This window comes from Protopterus annectens, chromosome 3.part0 (genome assembly GCF_019279795.1).
Source record: "Protopterus annectens isolate FY-2018-M chromosome 3.part0, PAN1.0, whole genome shotgun sequence".
Taxonomy (NCBI): Eukaryota; Metazoa; Chordata; order Ceratodontiformes; family Protopteridae; genus Protopterus; species Protopterus annectens.
Genome location: NC_056731.1, coordinates 1,092,713,913 through 1,092,735,621, shown reverse-complemented (window position 1 = coordinate 1,092,735,621; position 21,709 = coordinate 1,092,713,913). Strand labels below are relative to the sequence as shown.

General features: G+C 37.7%; 1 protein-coding gene across 2 annotated transcripts in view; it reads right to left on the bottom strand.

The window, feature by feature from the left end:
• The window catches only part of LOC122796666 (cadherin-6-like), a 1,044,052-nt gene that overhangs the window by 104,692 nt on the left and 917,651 nt on the right, over nt 1-21,709 (bottom strand). For both annotated transcript variants that reach the window (XM_044065326.1, XM_044065327.1), the window contains exon 5: nt 15,896-16,063. In XM_044065326.1, coding sequence (XP_043921261.1) covers nt 15,896-16,063 — 168 coding nt within the window. The remainder of the gene's footprint in view (nt 1-15,895; nt 16,064-21,709) is intronic.

The window sequence follows — 21,709 nt, the reverse complement described above, 5'->3', positions numbered from 1 at the left end:
ATAAAACACAGACATTCAAAACCCTTGGAATAATGTGTAAGTCACAAGTTTATTGTGCTATGGCATGACATACTGGTGTGAATTAGCAATTCATAAAAGTCCAGTGCATTCTTTGGTTCAGTGGAATGGATGGACGGGTGTATGGATGGATGGATGGATGGATGGATGTAGGGATGGATGGATGGATGAATAGAAAGAGGGATGGATGTATGGATGGATGGATACAGGCTTGACCATGCATGAAGGGCATGCATGAGGGAATTCAGGATAAATTAAGGAGCAGTCAGGGAAGAATGGGATTGCACAGATGATGAGTGGCTGATGCTGGCTGACCTATGTCTGTGTGGTGAGTGGGGGAGGGTGTTGGCAGAGTTATGCCTCAGGAGCTTGACCTGGGGAATGGCCAGGTACTGCAGTTCCTTTAACTTGGGATTCAAGTGATATCAGTTCAACAAGGAGTGCATATGTAATCTAGCTGGAATCCCAAATGTATACAATCCGTGCACTAGCACTGATTCAAGCATAGTGGGTACTGTGTCATGTTCTCCAATTTGTGAGGTGGAGGGCTGATAACCTACATATGCCAGCTAGGTAACTGCCATGATCCCTAGTACTCATCCCCCCATCTTGGTGTTCTAGGATGCAAAGCTCAGGAGGAATGAATAGGCTAATAGGAGGAACAGGAGCTTGCTGGTTGCAGAAGGAGTAAATGTGCTCATAGGAGTATACAGAGTTGATAGCTAAGGAGAAGGCTATAAAATGCAGTGCTGTTTCCATAGTAATGCATACTAAAGTGAAAGAAGGCTATGCTTTATTTGGTGTATTTGTGCACTGAGGTGTGGCAGAATGCAAATACACTTTCCACTATGGATCTGGCATTCTGCATTCATTTCAGACAGAGAAGTCCACCTAGTGTTGGACAAATTGCAATCCATAACTTCAATGCCAACAAACTGGTGTGTGTTTCTGTGTGTGTTGCAGGAAGTCATTTAATCATTTGTGATGGGGAATTGTTGTGTCTACTGGTACTCACTGAACACAAAATCTTTCTGTAGGTTTGGTAACACTGTCTGCTTTCTGCATACCATCATGTCCCTCCATGTAAAACATGTACTAAAGGGAAATGACAATCTGGCAGTATTCAAATAGCCATCTTGCATGTCCAAGAATCTCATTTGGAGCAGGGAATTAACCTTAGTGTAACTCAATACTTCAATGTTGCATATTACTGGAGGAAGCGTGTTTCACTGGGATGCTTGTTATGCAACATTATTCCAGGATGGGCTGGATTTTTTTTCAGTTCATGCTATACAATCCAATGCAGAGCATGTTGTGTTAGTGATGTTTAGTGCGTGCCAGCAATGTTTACTGCAGCCACACAATACATGACCAAACAAACTCTTCTTTCCCCAAAGCATTTTGTTGAGATTTTAACAAGAAACAAAACAACATAAATTCTCTGAACAATGTAGATAAAACAGAAAGATCAAAACTCAATGAGCAAGCTGAGAAATGTCCAACCAACAGTTCTACAATATTGCAGAATAACTAGGAGGTGAGATTTGTTATAAATCCTAGCTGTTGCCATTGCATGAAGAACACATAATCACTGTTCGCTTGGACATACTTTGCCTTCAGCAAACTGTTTAGCTATATGTATGCCAGTTTATATAGAGAGGTAAAGCTTTGACAATGACCCCATCAAACTGGGACTGATGCTAACAATCCCAATGTCAGATGATCCTGTGGGAATGAGCAGTTGGCACAAACTCATCAATCTTCGAGGTGGGGGAAGGAAGGTGGCTCACTGTGCTGCAGTACTGACACCCAGTGATGGAGAAGTGTAAAAACATAAAGTATAATGGCCAGGACTTGCTTTTGGTCTGTCAGGCTGTGCATAATAATGTAGCCAGATTCAACATACATGTAGAAGTGCATATGCATCTATGGGCCAGTACTGCAGTGTCCATCTTGGTGGTATGTACCCAAAGCTGCCAACAGGAGGGGTTGAAGACAAAAAACTCTGTGAACTTGCTTTGATCATGGCCTCTATGGTGACTGGTTCTTGCATCAACTAGTGACCAAATCCCAGATGTTCAAGGGGCATAGAGAACAAATGGGCCATTTGGTTGGTTGAGTGGTGGTGATGATAGCAAAGGATTTTGAGCAAAAACAAATATAGAAAAATACTTAACCAAATCTGAAATTCAAAACAGTTTTACTTTCACAAACATCTCTCTTTTTCCAGAGCTACACCTCAGAACCACTTCTTACCAAATATAGTATGATGTTACTATATCTTGAAGTAAATTGCTCTGACTTCAAGATTTAGCTAAATAACCAAGTAAGCACTGATCAAGTGGAATGCTATCCCTTAGGGAAAAATATGAAGCAATTTTCTTGGAAATGTGCTGCTCCCGCATGTTGTACACACGTTGAATCTAACTTTACTACACCCATTTTTTCTTATGGTTATATAAGTAAAAAAGCAAGAAAGGTTATAAAATGTCGTTATTGCATTTCTAGGGGCAATGTTACTTATGAGCCCAAACTGCACAATACATGGTCCTAATTGCCCTATTACAACTACAAAATGACCCCATTTTAACTTTGCAAATTCAGAAATATATATATATATATATATATATATATATATATATATATATATAAATAATATAAATATACATTTACTTATTTATTTACACACACACACACGCAGACATATATATATATATATATATATATATATATATATATATATATATGGTTCTAGGTTATAACACCGACAGCACACAACATCGACAACGACATCACCGACTCCACATCATCGACAGCTCACAAACACGACACCACACACACTCAACACAGCATCCAAGAACCAAGAAACAAAACAAATTCCCTGACCAAAAACCACACACACAACACAAGCACACCTAAATCCTAACAAACAAACACTAAACCTTACATACACAACTATCCACTACCCTAACCGAAACCCTAACCCTAAGGTCCGTCACTATCCCACACTAACCTAACCGCTCCTGACCCTAACTCACTTAACCCGCCCCTAACCCAAAACATTCACTACTGCACCCTTACCTAACTCGCGCCCTAACCCTAACTCACTTAACCCGCCCCTAACCCAAAACATTCACTACTGCACCCTTACCTAACTCGCGCCCTAACCCTAACTCACTTAACCCACCCCTACCCCTACAGACCGCCAACATCGCACACTTACCTTACTCGCACCCTAACGTCCGTCACTACCGCATACTTACACATCCTTTCCCCATCTCGGTGTTCTCCGCGTCGGTGTTTTCATCCGTCGATCTTCTCGCATCGGTGATTTCGCTGTCGGTCTTCCCATCTGTCGACGTTATAACCTAGACCCATACACATATATATACCCACACATATATATATATATATATATATATATATATACACACACACACACACACACACACACACACACACATATATATATATATATATATGTATATATATATACACACACACACACACACACACACACACACACACACACACACACACACACACACACACACACACACACACATATTCATAGTGAATGGCCTAAACAATGTATCCTAAACACAACTGTCTCACAGCTGGCCCAGGCCCAAGGTTGACAGACATTTTACAGGTTTCATAATTATTCACAATCTTTTCTAAAACATGCATTCATGAGCTGTACTGTCTGTATTAACTATCAACATTTGCAGTTTGTCGACAAAGGCATGCCCAAAATCATCTGTAGTTTTGGCATTTTCTTGTGTTCTTTGACTAACAGAATCTCATTTGCATTTGGACTGCCTTGATTTTATTTATCGAGAATGTTCATAGAATAAGGCCCTAACTAGTGAATTTAAACATCTCTGTTTTGTCATTTTTCATGTCTAGCACTATACCAGTTCTTCTCAATGACTTCTGCTGAGTAACAGGAACACAAAATTGCTGGAGCCACTTTATTTCAATGTATCATTTTGTCAGCACAAATGCTGCTGAAATTACTGCTGTCTTTGTGTTTTGTGCAACTCTTTCATTCCATAAAGTGAATAATTTGCAACTTGGTTTGTTTATGCTACCATCTTTGGTCTTTTTCAGTTTGATTATATACCTAGGTAGTTATTTTTCTTCATAGACTGTGGCCTCTACAACTCATCCCCTCCCAAAATTGAATAATTTACAAATTTGTATCTTTATTTTATAAAGTTCAGTAATTTACCTTTCTTGCTACCATTCACCACACGTGGAGCATGCGGTTTAATATCAGAATGTAGAGCTGAGATGCCTGCAGATGGAAAACTTGAAACAGATGTTCGAATTTCCATCTGGCTGAACATCTCAGTGTTCGAAAGTTTATATTAGCAAATACACTGTGCATTTGCTAATACGAACTCGAAGAACCATACAGAGATCGTGGTACAATGCGGTTTGGGAAATTCATCCCTTTCCTCACTGTAGTGCAATCTCGGAGTTGGAATATATAGTTAGCAGGGGGAGTGGGAGGCGCAACCCCCCACAGGGGAGAGGAGGGGGCAAAAACCTGATGCTAGGTACAGGAGTTTCCTTTACCTGAGCTCCTATACAGACATCATGTGATCTGTTCAGCAACAATGTCAAATCTGCTGAATTTGTTCAGATGATTTGACATTGTGACTTGTTCAACATTTTGATTTTCATTTTTTGTATTCAGTGTTTTAAATGGAAATTATTTTTCCGTTCGAAATTTTGATGGTAAACCAGAACATACATATACATCATCAGAGACAGCAAACTCAAACTGTTCGACAGCAAAAAAAAAAAAAAAATATATATATATATATATATATATATATATATATATATATATATTCATATGTCTGTGGACTGTCTTAGCCCAATGGAATATGTTCAGGCAAGCAACATGCTTAAGACACTTGCCCAAACAATCCACGTTTCTGAGCACTGAAGAAGGCAGTGTCACAGTACCATGCTTTATCTGAATCTTAAGATTATAACAGCTGTTTTTTTCAGCAAAAGTTAAGTACACTTTGGACCAAACTTTTTAGAGGCAAGAATCTGATTTGAATACTCAGCATGCCTCTGAATCCTATTAAAGTTAAGTACTAGACTAACTGCCCTTGTGGGTCATTTTAAGCCTATCCATTTCCCTCAAAGTTGAGAATCAAACCGTGTACCATGTGCCTGGGAAGTAAACATGTTACCCATTATGGCAACCCCTCTAGTTTCCTCCAGTGGTATGAATGGATGCAGCAAAGGCAATAGCTGTTTCCACCTGTTACAGTTGTGCAGTGCAAGCAACTTTGAATTGCAGTTTGACGCCAAAGTATAAAAAAAAAAGTGATTGCCAAGTATAAAGCCCCACTAATTTCCTGCACTACCTTACCATCTCCACCCACTGACCCAGTCAGAAGCCTTTGGGAAAGTGCCTGAGGTTCATCCCTTATGTAAAATGTAAAAACGAGTGAACAAAAATATAATGTGAAGCTGAAAGGGGGCAGGGAGCGACCAGGATCGCAGGAACATAAGAAACATAATCACAACAGTGCATTTACCTTTCTTTAAGGTAAAAAGAAAAACAAAAAAGATTTTTATTAACTTTGGGCACTCTCTCTAAGGTAGCATTCATGACAACTGCCGGTTTCACCTCAGCCATCCTATGCTACTGTTTGCAGCTGTGGAATATTCACTAGCCTGTAAAGCTTCTTCCGACTCTGCTGTTTCTAAACAGATCTTTCCTTCTCCCACTCTCATGTAAGAACCAGGTGAAGCAGCTCTTGTAATAGCTTTACTTAGCTTTTTAAGGATAGCCAACAGATGTTTCCTTCTACCACTCTTCCATTAGAACCAGGTGAAGCAGCTCTTGTAATAGCTTTACTTAGCTTTTTAAGGATAGCCAACAGATGTTTCCTTCTACCACTCTTCCATTAGAACCAGGTGAAGCAGCTCTTGTAATAGCTTTACTTAGCTTTTAAGGATAGCCAACAGATGTTTCCTTCTACCACTCTTCCATTAGAACCAGGTGAAGCAGCTCTTGTAATAGCTTTACTTAGCTTTTTAAGGATAGCCAACAGATGTTTCCTTCTACCACTCTTCCATTAGAACCAGGTGAAGCAGCTCTTGTAACAGATTTACTTAGCTCTGTAAGGAAAGCCATGACAGCAAGTGTAAGAAGAAAAGTCAAATGACTTTCAACAAATTCTGCAGGGCACAGTATCCTGCTCTGATAACAGTGGTAGCACAGCACAGCCTTCAGGCCACTCATTCAATTGCTACTCTCCTCATTCAGCGAGAGGAATCTTGTTACATATGGCAAAAGATTACAGCAAACTATTATCTTCTAGATTTTGTTAAAAATTTTCAGACTCTGTGCCATTGTTGCCTTCCAGCTAATATAAGTCAAGGTGTAGTCAAACATGCTGCCCGAATACTCAGTAATGTGGTCTTTCCTCTACATTGTAAGGAAACCTTAAATTTTCTGTGCTGTAGAACCAATCACATCCTATTAAGAGGGGGTGTTCCCCAAGTTCATTTCTTAGCCTAGTATTACTGCTGCTTTTCATCCTTCTGAGCAAAGCATATAACTCTTCTTCTGTTATATCACAGACATATGCAAACAGTATGGATCTGTCAGCACCTGTTTCATCTATCCTGCCTCTGTTAGACTGTGAAAGGAATATATGTGTTCTACCCCAAGCTACTCAGTAACAGAACAAGCAAAGCAGAGGTACTGACTGACTTTAGCCCCTACTTCTCTTGTTCCAGAATTTGAGGTAACCATTGAAGTCACTTCCCACAGCAAATTATTAGGGGTGGTAGTGGATGATAAGCTTACATTCAACCTGCATATACGAATTGCATAATAAAAACTTATTATAAACTAGGGATGCTTTACAGAGCCCAAAACTTTCTCATGCATGCAATTAAAACTACAACTGCCACTACTTATCTCCTCCCCACATTCTTTATGGTGCCCATCATTACTAACCTCCAGGCTTCACAAAAATTAAAACTTGAACAATGGTGTAATAAAGTTGCTAAATTTGCAGGAAATTCCTCTTTCAGAACCTACCAGTGTAGCACTAAAAAACCTAAGTTGATTAGAACTGCCTCATCAACTAACAAATTATCCAGCATCTGCCTGCCCAGCACTAAAAAACATTCTACATGACTATGTTCCCAGTCGGTCATTGCGATCCAGTGACCAAAATCTCCCGCCTGTCTACATATCTATCAAATCTGCTGGGCATTGTTTGTACACGTACAAGGTTGCTAAGGCCTGGAACTCCTTACCTGTATCAGTCAGGTCAATACCCTCCCTCACATCTTTCAAAAACTCTCTGAAAGAATTCCTAGATAAAATCTGGCTTTTTTGTTGCTCAAAACCAGGACAAACTATATCCCTAAATGTGAACAAGTACCTTTTCATTCCTTATACCTCCTCCCTCTCTTCTTCACTTACTTCCTTACTTCTATCCAATTCTCTTCCCTGACTTTTTCTCTAAATATACCATATGCCTGTTTTTCTCTCACTTCATATTGCAATTCCTGCTTGTATTAGACTAACTTACCTTTAATTTCTCTACAAACTGCCTAAAACTTCTCTAAACATTAAATGATTGTCATATAACATGCACTGATTCTTAACCAATGTTTTTATAGCTGTAATTTGTTATACTTGTTTAAACTGCAGATATTTTGTTTAACTTTTGAAGATTGTAAAATTTTTGTTCCTAAAATGTTTTGTAACTGGAGCTTTTTTCCCAGGTCACAGCTGAAAATGGGCTTCTACCTAGTTGGACTTTCCCAGTAATCAAATGTTAATAAATAAGTAAATAAGTAAATAAATAAATAAATAAATACATAAATAAATAAATAAATAAACAAATTATTCTAGTATCACAGACTCACCATCATGATTAATTAAACTCTTTAACTTCCTTAGTTCTGGATGCTGTTGCCTGAGTCTCCACTCAAGGAAATATTTTGCAGTTCAAGTTGTCTTAGTTGTTCATGGAATTTTTTTCTTACTAAAAGGAATGCTGCTGTGTTTCAAATACTGATGTTCGACTCCCTGTCAGACTTCATGTGGAAACAGTCTGACATGTGGCTGTTTACAGTTTTCTTATTTTGGTGCTTGGTTTATTTGTATTTTAGTGGACTCTTACTTCTCCTTTTAAAAAAGTCTTACTGACAACCTATCATTATTTAAATGCTGGTTGATAATTAATATGTTTGATTGCTGTATTGCAAAATACTGCAAACCAGTTTTTCAGAAATCTTTAGCTTGATGTTTGTGTCACTGAAACTTACCCCAAATGAAGCACAATACTTACTAGCAAACCTGCTCTTAGCTCAGTAGGAGTCTATATGTTTCTTTACTCAGACATTGTTGAAGGATGGAAGTGAGGCTTGGAAGGGTGAGAATATATTTTGCTAGGCAACAGGCCAGATATTTAAGCCATTTACCAGCTGAGCCATCTGAACTGATAGCAGATGGATCAGGTATGCATTTTTTTTTTACTGCATCCAAGGACGAGGCAACATGTCTTTGTTCAGGGATAAACAGCAGCAGATTTTAATAGCATTTATTGTGCAGAAGAAAATGATCACGATATGGCATGTGAGTGTACAAACGTGCATGTGAGCATGTACATATGCACACACACACACACACACACACACACACACACACACACACACACACACACACACACACACACACACACACAAACACAAACACACACACAAAGAAAAAATGCATCTGTGTATCCATTTACTGATGCTTCTAGTGCCTTTTATATACAAGTGCTATGAAAGGAGGTTCAGGACAACTGTTAACTAAACAAGCAAACTAATACATTTAGAAACAAAATTAAGTAGAGACATCCAGTGAGCACATACATACATACACACATACCTCTCAACTGTACAGATTTTTGGATAATGTCCAGAATTTTTGGTCCATTTTTTATACAATTATGATTTTTCTCTGGGAAATCATTGGCAAATCATTGAAGATTGAAGTCAGAAAATAATGACAGACATTTGAGTTCCAGACTTTATACCTTTCAGAAAATTCATGCTAATAAAAATCCTGCTATTCTAGTAACCTTTTAAGTTTGTAAGAGTAATATTTAAAAATTTTCCCTATTTTTGATTTGTGGCTTTGTCCAGATTTTTTACATTAAGAGTTTGAGAGGTATGACAGGTATACATATATACTTACACACACATACATACACACACACACACACACACACACACACACACACACACACACACACACACACACACACACACACACACACATGTGCACACACATTTATGTATGCGTGTGTGTGTGTGTTTGTGTGTGTGTGTGTGTGTGTCTATGAGTATAGTGCATTTATGCAAATATGTAAGAGACTGACCAGCTTTTTTGCTTGCAGGTTTAAAAAAATACTAAGTGGAAAGGATTATGAATAATGTCGATCTGTGTTTTGGTGGAAGTGGGAACTTTCACCCTAAATAGTGATGCAGGAGGGCTTGCCCCATGTAAAAAATATGTGCTTTTTTGTTTATTGTGTTTGCAGTTATGTGGCTGTGTATTTAATATATTTAATTTCTGAGGGCGTGGGGACAGAGCTTCTGCGTCATCGAAGTATGGGTGGCGAACCTCCCCATGTAAAAGCAAATCTGATTATTTTAGGTGATCACAAACATAACACGTTTGTTGCATTTGTGATCACCTTTCTTCAACATTTTTTTTAGATTAAAGTGATTGCCAATGAACTTTTAGGACATATTTACTGTTGATGAGAGTTCATTGGCAATGTAATAACCTGCAAGTATATATATGTATACAGGAGTATGTATGTGCACACATATATGTATATATATATATATATATATATATATATATATATATATATATATATAGTTCAGCTATGACCTAAACCAAAGGCAAAAAAGACAACTGTACAACTATACATATTTTGGTCTGAAACAGATGAAGCGCAGTATACAATGCCCAACATGATTAAAAGAGATATTTTGTACATACATTTAATGTGAGAGCTTTGTAAGGGCACAGTAGAGCAATACTAGTCAAACTTTCATGAATCTTGTTGCTATGAAGACCATAAAACACGTGGTGATAAATTAAAATTCCATATATTATATGTCCCTTTTCTACCAGCTTATCTATTTGATAATATAAGCTGAGTGCTATAAGTTTAATACCTGCACTGTGCCATATGAATATGTATACCGGTCCAAAATGCTCCCAGGATAATTAAATGCACAGATTACATCAAACAGTAGCTAGTCCAAGGCTGTATAATAGAAATCAGAGTTGCGTTACTGCAGCTGAACAAATTCAAGGGTGCACTGTATTATGACCTATCAGAAACTGAGGAATAAGCTAATGCCAAGCCATTTATAGATAAAGAAAGCATTTCTGCTGGCCTAATGCACAAAAGATTCAAGTTTTCTGCTGAAGGCAATCAGCAGTAGTCAAGGATAAAAGGGTACAACCATTGTCCTGACATGATCCTGGCTTGACTCTGCACAAAGTATGCCTGGTCTGTTCTCCTCTGCTCACCTGTGTTATGTTTTCTGAATTTCCTGAAGCAGAATGCAGTTTTTCAGACAGTTTATTAGTGCAGACATACAAAGTAACAGGTTCAGTGTTCAACAGCAGCTCTCACCTTCCCTGCTGAGGGAGGGGGTGCTGTTTGCTGTACTGTAGCCCAGAACTAAAGTATGTGGGGTCACATATGGGTATGTCCATGCAATTACCTTAATGGCATGTGTGGGAACATGCACACTGATAAGTTGATGGAGTCTGTCCTGCAGCAGTAGAGTCTGAACAGAGAAAACCGTCTGCGTTTGCAATGACTTATGCTGATGCACATCACTATAAATCCCACCAAAGCCTTTTTGAAATGACATGCATATTTTGCTTGGTGTAACCACAAGTGCCACCAAGAGGGTTTACCCCACTCAGTGGGGCTGAATTCATCCAAGTGAGTTTTATCAGATTAAGACAGCACTAGAAAGCAGGTACATGAGAGCTTTGGCATTGATGGGTTATGCAGAGATACTAAAAAAGGCAATTAAAACAGTTTGAGAGTTAAAGCAAAGCATTATGAAAAAATACATTTCCTATTATTCCATGCATTCTTTCTCAGAGTGAGGTCAAGGTACTTTGACTGTTAAAATTTAATATTTTATTTTATTTATTTTATTTTACATTTGTTTACCGGGCTAGTCCAGCTGGATACATGTCCATTTTCAGTGGAGGCCCGGGGAGAAAAGCTCCGCTATCATACAACTAAACAATTTAAAATTATAGAAAAATAGCAAGACATGCTCCACTACAAAACTACTAAACAAGTTAAAAAAATATACCAAAAAGAATTAAAAAAAAATTTAGGCTAACATCAGGTTAAGAAGGTATTTGAATACAGTATGGTCTAGAATTGGAGAACAATTTAAGTAAAGAACATTAGTTAGTTTAATGCAATTTCATAAGAGGTGGAAAAATTAAGATATATGTCATTTTTATTTAGGGAGAAACAGAAACAAGTAAGGAGATAATAAACTGGAATGCTAAAGTTAGGAAATAAGAAGGTGGAAGATTAAAGAATAAAATATGAGAAGTTGAAGTGAAAGAAGATGTTTTTAGTCAGGGTTATTGCAAGAGCATAGCCAGTGGTTGGATAGGAAGAGTTTTAGGTTAGTTTTAAATAGTGGGAGTGATGTTAGGGTAGTGAGGTCTTGTGGAAGTTGGTTCCATATTTTACCAACTGAGTTAGAAAATATGGAATCACCTGCTAAGTTATTTGATAAGGAGGTATGAATTAGTATTTTGTTAGAGGAGCGTAGGTTCCTCAGATTACTGTAAGGTTTTATGAGGGTAGAGAGCATAGGAGTGTTGCCAGGGTGATAAAGGGCATTATGGGCAATTGTAAATTGGTTAAGCTGGATTAGGTGGGGTAACTCTAGCCAGCCTAGTTTTTTAAGATTGTGGCAGTGATGAGTTCTGAATGTAGCGTTAGCAGCAAATCTGGCAATATTATTATATGATGTTGCTAGTTTGTTAAGATTATACCTAGAAAGATTAGTAAATATGGGGGAGGCATATAATAGCATAGAGATTAAGTGGGTTCTGGCTATGGTATTTCTGACTTCAGGAGTTAGAAAAGGTTTCATTCTGTAGAGAGAGCCTAGTTTTCTGTTAGTAGCTTTAATTGTAGAGTTTATGTGAGTGTCACATTTTAGTTGATTGTCAATTGTAATACCTAAAAGTTTGGTGGTCTGGTCTGGTGAGATAAGGGTACCATTACTGGATGTAAGTGTAAAATTAAGGGAGGGAGACAAGTGAGTGGGTGTAAAGAGTAGAAGCTTGGTTTTCTTGGGGTTAAGGAGGAGACAATGATTAGAGAACCATTGTTCTGTAGTCATGAAGGTTTTTTGTGTGAGAGAATGAAGTTCAGATTGTGTTGAGGCTGTACAAATGATAGTAGTGTCATCTGCATATTGAATACAAGTTGATAGTGGAGTGGTTAGGTGAAGGTCATTTATAAAGATGGAGAACAGTAGAGGATCTAGAATAGAGCCCTGTGGGACTCCTATAGAGGTGGGGAGAAGATCAGAGAGATGGTTGTGCCAGAGAACTGCCTGTTTTCGGTTGTCCAGGTAGGATGTAAACCAGTTTAAGGCAGAATTGTTTAGAGAGAGGGACTTTAGATGATGGAGGAGAAGCTGGTGATTGACCATGTCAAAGGCTTTGGACAGGTCAACAAAGAATGCTGAGGAAAGGGTATTCATGTTGCGATTGTTGTTAATAGAATCGATAAAGGATAGTAAGGCTGTGGTAGTACTATGGAATGGACGAATACCATGTTGGCAGTTAGCTAGGAGATTGTGGTCTAATAGGTGTTTAAGTAACTGTTTGTGGATACATTTCTCCATTATTTTTGCAAGAGGAGAGAGTAGTGCTATAGGGCGGAAGTTGGAATACTCAGTAGAGTCGCCTCCTTTGAAAAGAGGGATAATGTAGGAGATTTTCCAGATTGATGGGATTATACTTTCTTCTAAGGTCCTATTAATTAGTATAGAGATAGGATAAGCAATGGCTTTTGCACCTAGTTGGAGGTATTCTGCTGGTAGTTTGTCAGCTGAGGGGGTTGTGGGTTTTAATTTTTGAAGTAAGGACAATATGTAAGAGGTGGGAATAGGTTTGAGGTGAAATTCGGGGGGAGTTGGGCTTGGGGTAGATAGTTTAGAGGTATCAGGGCTATGTTGTTTTGCTAGGTTTAAAATGGCGGATGTAAATATTACACCCTCTTAGGCTTATCTGTTATCTTATGAGATAATTTGCATGATGTTTACATGGTAGATTAGTTCTTAGACTTTTTTTCCCCTTAAGTCATCAAATATAGCTTGAACTTACACTGGGCAGCAAAACAGACCTTGGGGCTCCCTATTAAAGAATTAGAAAGCATATGCTGAATTATACCTCAAAAATAAAGCAATTTTAATATATACATTAAGTATCTAAAATCTGACTCACAGTAATCTCTTCCCATTGCTTTACAAATATATACCTATTTTTAGTGAGTACTGTTTAGGTTGGTCTTGCCTGAAACATTAGCTATACTTTAATATTTAACATTTTAGAAATGCAACATGAGGGAGACCACTGTTACCATATGAGTAATACTGTGATACATATATATATATATATATGTATATATATATATATATATATATATATATATATATATATATATATATATATATATACTGAGAGAGCTTTGAAAACCAGCCTAAACCATCTTTCGGCTCAGTAAAATATTAACATAAAGACTAATATCTCCAAAAGTGCCACAAGCAGCTTAACTTAACTATTCAGATGTTCTACACATTAGGTGGCTTTTTAATGCAGTGATCACACCCATAAGAGCTGAACTTTTCTATAATATAATTTTCCTTAGAGGTCTGTTTCAATAAAATACACCACCCATAAAATACACCATGTGAAATTCTTGCAATCCATTTTAAACAACATTTATACTTTTTGTATTAATTAATCCAGAAGCTGTATGAAACTGCTCAGTATTTGAAGTACTTGTTTACTTTCTTTGCCGATCTCCATTAAGCAGGTACTGTATGTATCATACATTGATTACTGACACTGGAGCTATAACTTGACAAAGACAAACACAGACAAGCTGAACAGTATAAAAGCACAGCTAGAATTAATGAGAGCAAGAACAAACATATATCCTAGGGTAAGAAAACTAACACAGCGTGTTCAAATAAAAGTTAGTACTGCAAGAAAGTTAACAATATAATACAATAGCTGAATCAGGTGGAAAGTAAAATATTTGCTTGTCTGGGTTTTTACCATCTGCTAGAAATCTGCTGCTTCTTACACTTTCTTAGAATGATAAGATACAATGTACAAAGTCGTCAGCAATTAGCCTATTGTTATATAACAGCTAAATAGATATATGAAAATGCACAACAGCTGTATTGTGAAGTAGCCAGTGTACAGAGTTGAAACATTTATGTAATAATATTTTGTCACAACTTAATAAATGCAAATAATCCATAGCGAAAAACACTGCATTTCCTGTGAAGGTGTTTTGTATGGGAATTTCAAAATGAAAATACCTGTTAGACAAGGAGAATAAATGAATGGCGTAGTCTGATGCACACTGTGTTCATATTACTGTACAGAAGGAGAATAAATGAATGGCGTAGTCTGATGGGCACTGTGTTCATATTACTGTACAGAAGGAGAATAAATGAATGGTGCAGTCTGATGCGTACTGTGTTCATATTACTGTACAGAAGGAGAATAAATGAATGGTGCAGTCTGATGGGCACTGTGTTCATATTACTGTACAGAAGGAGAATAAATGAGTGGTGTAGCCTGATGCGCACTGTGTTCATATTACTGTACAGAAGGAGAATAAGTGATTGGCATGCTCTCAACCTCTTAGACCAAGAAATCTGGACAAAGCCATTAATAAAAGTGTGACAAAGGACCAAAAATAGGGGCTATTTTTAAATACTCCTTTTTCAAACTTAGAAATTTGACAGAATAACAGGTTTTGCATTAGCTTGAATTTTCTGAAGGGTATACAGTCTGAAACTCAAATGTCTGTCATTCTTTTTCTAACTTCAGTCTTCAATTAGTTGTCACTAATTTGACAGAAAACCATAATTTTATAAAAAAATGAACCAGAAATATGAGGCAAAAATCTGGACATTATGCGAACATCTGTACAGTTGAGAGGTCTATGCATAATGGTGTAATCTGATATGTACTGTATTTATTTTACAGAAGAAGAATAAGTGAATTGTGCAGTCTGGTGGGCACTGTGTTCATATTACTGTACAGAAGGAGAATAAATGAGTGGTGTAGTCTGATGCACACTGTTCATATTACTGTACAGAAAGAGAATAAATGAATGGTGTAGTCTGATGCATACTGTGTTCACAGAAGGAGAATAAATGAGTGGTGTAGTCTGATGCACGCTGTTCATATTGCTGTACAGAAGGAGAATAAATGAATGGTGTAGTCTGATGCATACTGTGTTCACAGAAGGAGAATAAATGAGTGGTGTAGTCTGATGCACACTGTTCATATTGCTGTACAGAAGGAGAATAAATGAATGGTGTAGTCTGATGCACACTGTTCATATTACTGTACAGAAGGAGAATAAATGAATGGTGTAGTCTGATGCACACTATGTTTATCTTACTGTACAGAAGGAGAATAAGTGAATGGTGTAGTCTGATGCAACTGTTTTCATATGACTGAAAATGTTGCTATTAAGTCTGAGGCACAAGGATGAGAACTTACTTTGTGTAAATTTGGGGGGGTTGTCATTGACATCAGTTAGTGTAATGTTGACTGTAGTGGTTCCAGACAGTCCACCCATCTGGCCACCCATGTCCTTTGCCTGGATCACAACCTGGTACTGCTCTCTGTTTTCTCTGTCCATGTTGGGTAAGGCAGTTTTGATAATTCCTAGGGATAGAAGAAATGAACATATTAGTTTAGTTGGAAACTTTGCATTTCAAAGTAGTTCTCCACTGAATGAAAGGACACTGGTTATATTATACATTTCTGTTAACAGTGACGACAATTTAGAAAAACAGCTAGAAAATTTTAAGCCTGTTGCAGCCTGTGCTGACAGCATATCATTTTTCCCCTATTACTTCCAGAGAAATCTATGTATTGTGAGCCATTTTATTATACATATATATCTATTCTCTTACTCTTAAGTTTTACTGCATGTGTCTGCATGCATTCACTATGGTCAAAGCTATACAGGAAAAGAGTCCGTTGGTGCAGTACACTTGTCCAGTTACCACACAAATAAATAAAACTGACATTTTATATTTAAGTTTAGTGAAAAAATCAACAAACATTATATTCCTATATGATTGCCTGGTCACTGATGCTATTAAGAGGTGCCATATGCAGCTTGTTGGCATAAAATGTCTTTACTATGACTACCTGGTCTGTATGTTGAAAACTGAAAAATATGCACAATAATACAAATTGAATTTCATTCTTATAAAAATAAAGTACATCCAAATTAGGTAAATGAGGATCTTGTGTGGCAAAGGTTGTACTCAGCCTGAAAGCATTTTGTGATGGGATAAAAAGATGGCTAACCTACTGCCATCCTTGGAAATGCTATTCTATCATCAGAACCACCAACAGGTGATCTGATAGGCTGTATGCAGAAGCTGCTACCAGGTCGATTCCATGACAGGTGCTGCAAAACACCAGCTGCTGAATAGGCTGTTAAAAGGTTAGGTTAGGTTAGGTTCAAGGAAGCAGTCACTGATTAACAACACCCAATTATTTAAACCTTTTCTGAAAACCATTCTGGGGGAGTAGCCACAATTTTAATTGCTTATTATACTTATGCCTCATGGGTGAGGGTCAGGCTTTTCATCTGGTTATATACAGGAGCTTTTCAGTTAGTCAGTTGTTAGGAATGTTAAGATAGAACAGGTTTCTATAACAGATGATAATGTTTTACTGTGGATTGCTAGATACAAAACAGATAAAGTATTACTGGGTCACAGATTCATAGGTTCATAGAAGGTTACTAGGCAAATGGCCTTCGGGCCCTTACAAGCCTAGCCAAGATAGGCATTTTCCAAATTTTTGACATGCCAAGCCCAACAGGTTCGCCATCACTGGTCTAGAGATATGGTCTATGTTATAATCAGATCTAAATGAGGACTGACTGCCCCTATCTAAGAGGGACACAGATGAAACTTCTGGGGTGAATTTGCGGGTTCCCATCCAGTCATCCACGTTAATGCTTAAAAAGGGTTAACAAGGGGCTCTGTTTAACCTGTACTGGAATTTATTCCAGAGGAGAGACAACTTCTGGAAGACTTATCTGTCCCTCCAGCAAGTCCTGTTAATGTCACATGCTAGGTTAAAGTCCCTAGAGCAAGTGTACCATTTGACTAAATGAATGTGCAGCATTTCTATTAAGGCAGGATCAGAGGTTGTTCTGTGTGCATGGCATCAGGTCACCTATGAGTAGTCTATGTGATACAGAGTATAGTGACAGTGATTTCAATCTGTCCATATAATACATGTGCTGAAGACCATGATGTTCTTTGTGGGGAACCTATGAAGTCTCTCCAATTGCTGCAGGTGCCTGCTTACGTACATACCAAAGGGATCATTGTACTCTATTATTAGCTTGATGATGGAAGAGTACAGGGGGGTTATAAGCTCTTTTGTTCTGGAAGCTATGCCCTTGCTTATGAGGTGAGCAATGTAAAAGGCCTTCCTTACCACCATGGAAACATGGTGATCAAAAGTAAGGCTGCTATCAACTTGTGTGCCCAAATCTCTCACCACTGATTTACAGCTTAGGGTGCTGTTATTAATATGGTAATCTGTTGGGACACTGCCTTTGCCAAAGGGAATGATAATGTATTTTTTGTATTGAGTTTAACATCATGACTTTGGCACCAATCATTGGTTTGCATAAGTCCTTCTTGTAGAATGTTGACATCATTTGGGGATTCAGTGACTGCTCCCAGTTTGCAGTCATCAGCAACCACAGACCTTTTGTTTTTACCTGTATTTCTAAGAAGTTGCCGATCTACAACCACTTTGCTTTGTCTCTAATGGTGGACTTTTACTTTCAAAGGGTTTCACACTCTCCCAATGTTTAGCATTTGTTTTTTTTTTTTTTTTTTTGAAAATGTCACTGTTTGTACCCAAGGATTTGGATACCTGTCTGCACAAAACATTAGCTCATCATGGAAGGCCATCTAAGAGCTATTTCTATGGGCCATCTGCACAAAATATTATCTCGCCATGGATGGTCATCTAAAAGCTATTTCTATGGGCCAAGCTGATATAGCTACTGCAGGTCAGTGAGTAGAAGTTATTTGGATTGGCTGATGGTCTTCACTAGCCTCTTTATATTATATTAGATAGGATGATAAGTAATTTGTAGGAGGCATTTGTTAATACATGTCTAATCATCCAATCATTTTTGTTTCCTTAAAGGTAGTTTACATGTCTTGATTACTGCACATTCTTTTGTTTAACAGGCAGCCATCAGATTCATTAGGGAGGCTCACTATTAGGTCTCAGTCCTATAGCTGGGATATTATCTGGAAAGATTTTGGTGGCATGACCTGGGACCAATTGTTGCAGATGTTACAACATATTGTGAGTGAATTAGGTAAATTGTATGTTATAATTACTCATTTAGGAGGTAATGATATTGGTAAGATTCCCAAACGCAGGTTACTTTCCAGTATTTTTAGAAATTCAGTCACCATTCCATAATTATTTCTGAACTTACTGCTTGCCTAATCTTCTATAGTGTCCAGATTTTATTGCATGCTGTTCACAATACAGTTTTAGAGACAAATTATACATTTTTGAATTGTAGTGCTACTCAACAGTTAGGGTATGTGGTCATTGACCATCGGGATATTGTGGACAATGATCTCATTTGGCTTTGGGAGGATGGAATTCGCCTCTCTAACATAGGTTAGGACTATGACCTAGTCACTTTTCTTACAAGCTTTACAAGCTCCGACCTAGGTTCTTATGGGTGATTCTGACAGTGCTCTTATGCAGGCATTGAACATACATTGTTGTGATGAAACATTTCTCTTGTCTTACTGTTTGGAATGATTTGTTATTATTTCAGGCCAGGAAAGTGGTGAGAACAGGCTGCTTAGATTGGCAGCCTGAGGGGTGGTTGCTGTGCACTGCACCCATTATTTCAGTCTCCCCTTTTCATTTCCTAGCCCAGTCAAAGCTTCAGGAATGTGGGAGCAAGCTCTTTACGCTGCTGCAGTTGGACAGTGATCAGATTTAGAGGGGGCACTGTGATTATGCCAATCTGTTTGGAATGGGACATTGTGGACTGGCATTGACAGTCTGTCACTCTGCTCAGTTAAAAAGGCTGTTTGAATTACTTGGCCTGGTACTGCTTAATATGTTGTTACACAATTCTGGGACTAACTTCATGACAATGCAATATGTTTGTTACTTATAATAAATTGCCCACAACATTTGTGATGTATCCTTGTTTTTTTTTTTGGGGGGGGGGGTAGGGATAATTAAAGTTTGTGGCACAAACTTAGTTGTCCCAATGCCCCTTAGCTGGAGACATTTTTTGGCCAGCTTGTGGGAGACCTATTGGCATTTAACTACTTGTCAGTGGGGTCTCAGAAGAATTTTTGATGTGCCACATGAAAACACCCCTTCTCTTTCCCAGTTTCAGGCATATGGTGGTCATTGTGCAGCTCATCCCTTCATTCCTCCCTTTTCCTTTCCTGGCCAGTTGAAGTTTCAGGAATGTGGGAGCAAACTGTCTACAGTGCTACAACTGGGCAGTGATCAGGGCCAAGGAGAAGGCACTGAGACTGTGCCACTCAATTTGAAATAGAACAGGCTGGACTGGTGTGGGATGTTTGTTATACTGCTCAGTTGACAGGGCCATTAGGATTTTTGGATTATTGACATGATTTATGGTTAAAATGTTGTGATAAAGAATTCAAACCAAAGGGTAAAAATATCACACAGACAAATTATTAAGTAAAAACTTCAAGAAAAACTCAACAAAGTTAGAGTCTTCACTGTCATACTTTCAGTCTCCTACAGTGGAGCCCATAGGTTATATACAAATGACCCCTTAAGGACATACAGTGTTTGAGCCGCATAGTTTTTGAATGCCCATGAGTTTTTACTTTTTAAGTCAAGCCAAAAAAGCCAAACTACACCATCTGTAGACAGCAGGCCTTTTTAGTGACCTCATCAGTACAGCATAAGTGGATTGCTTATACTTTAGAAATACAGAGCTTAATTACTTCATTCATGACAATGTAATATGCTTGTTGGTTGTAATAAATTGGTTGCAATGTCTGTGACATCCTTTTTGTGTGTGTGGGGGGAGGGGGTGACAGGGCATGGGGACAACTGGATTTTTGCTATTTCTGTTACCTATATATCAACAGTTAAACAAAACGTTCTTCCATTTTTGTAAGTGTGTCCTTTATGGCACTTATGTTTTAACATGAACATGTACACTTAGATAATGAATTAAAATCAAACATTTGAACTATTATCTCTAAAAACAAACAAACATAATAAATAAATAAATAACCTGCCTTATAGTTAAGTGTGGAAAAACCAATACCTGCATTGCAAAGATTTTCAGATATTCTGTTCTAGTGTCTTAAAATGTATTGGTCATGTCCAAAGCAAATGCAAGTAAAAAGCCTTTGGAGTTTAAAGTAACTTCCTCCCATATACAACGTAAATTATGCAGTTTTTGATGCAAAAAATGTGTTGTGTTTCAGTTTTAGTTTGTTGATAAGGACAACCCCTAAGTATTTTTCTTAAAGCTGAAAATCCTTACTATTACATCATGAAAAGCTTTACCCACAATGCTTCACTACCTAAATTAATGTATAGGCTACTGTATTTCCATGTTAAATGCATCAAAAGCAGTTTTTTTACTTTCTAGAAAGACAAGTTTTCAAATAGGTCTTGAAGATGGAACACATCAGCATGAAAATTAACAGTGATTATTGTATTATAACCACAATTTAGATAAGAAGCAGCTCATCTAAAATGCTTTTGCTAAACTATAATACTTTGTGGGCATATTTAAATCATTGTTTAGTTCATTTTGTGGGTCTGGCTATAGGGAAAAGATGAGTACGATGCTTTCAAATATGATCAATGCATTTTATGTATAGATTGTCCTGAAATGGTTATCATTCTTATAAGACTAAGAGAATTGCTAAGATGTACAGGTGCTAACACACTGCACATTTCCAAATCACTACATTTATGACAGTATGAGGTAGAATTGTCTGTTCAGCTGTTAAGCTGAGTATTACTATCACCTCACCTGTGCTAACACAGACACATTTTCCAGGTAGATATTAATCTCCTGAACTAGCTTATGCGATTGCTGCCCAGCTAGCAAAAGTGTTTTTCCTTCCAGAACTAACTTTTGCTATGTAGTTAAATGATGTCTGAACATTTATTCTGTAGGCTGCTTACAGTAATGGCAGCTAGGAACAGTAGTCAAGACTGAAGTATGATTACTGCCAGCTCTGTCTGGGTACATCCCCATGATAGGATTGGACAGCATGA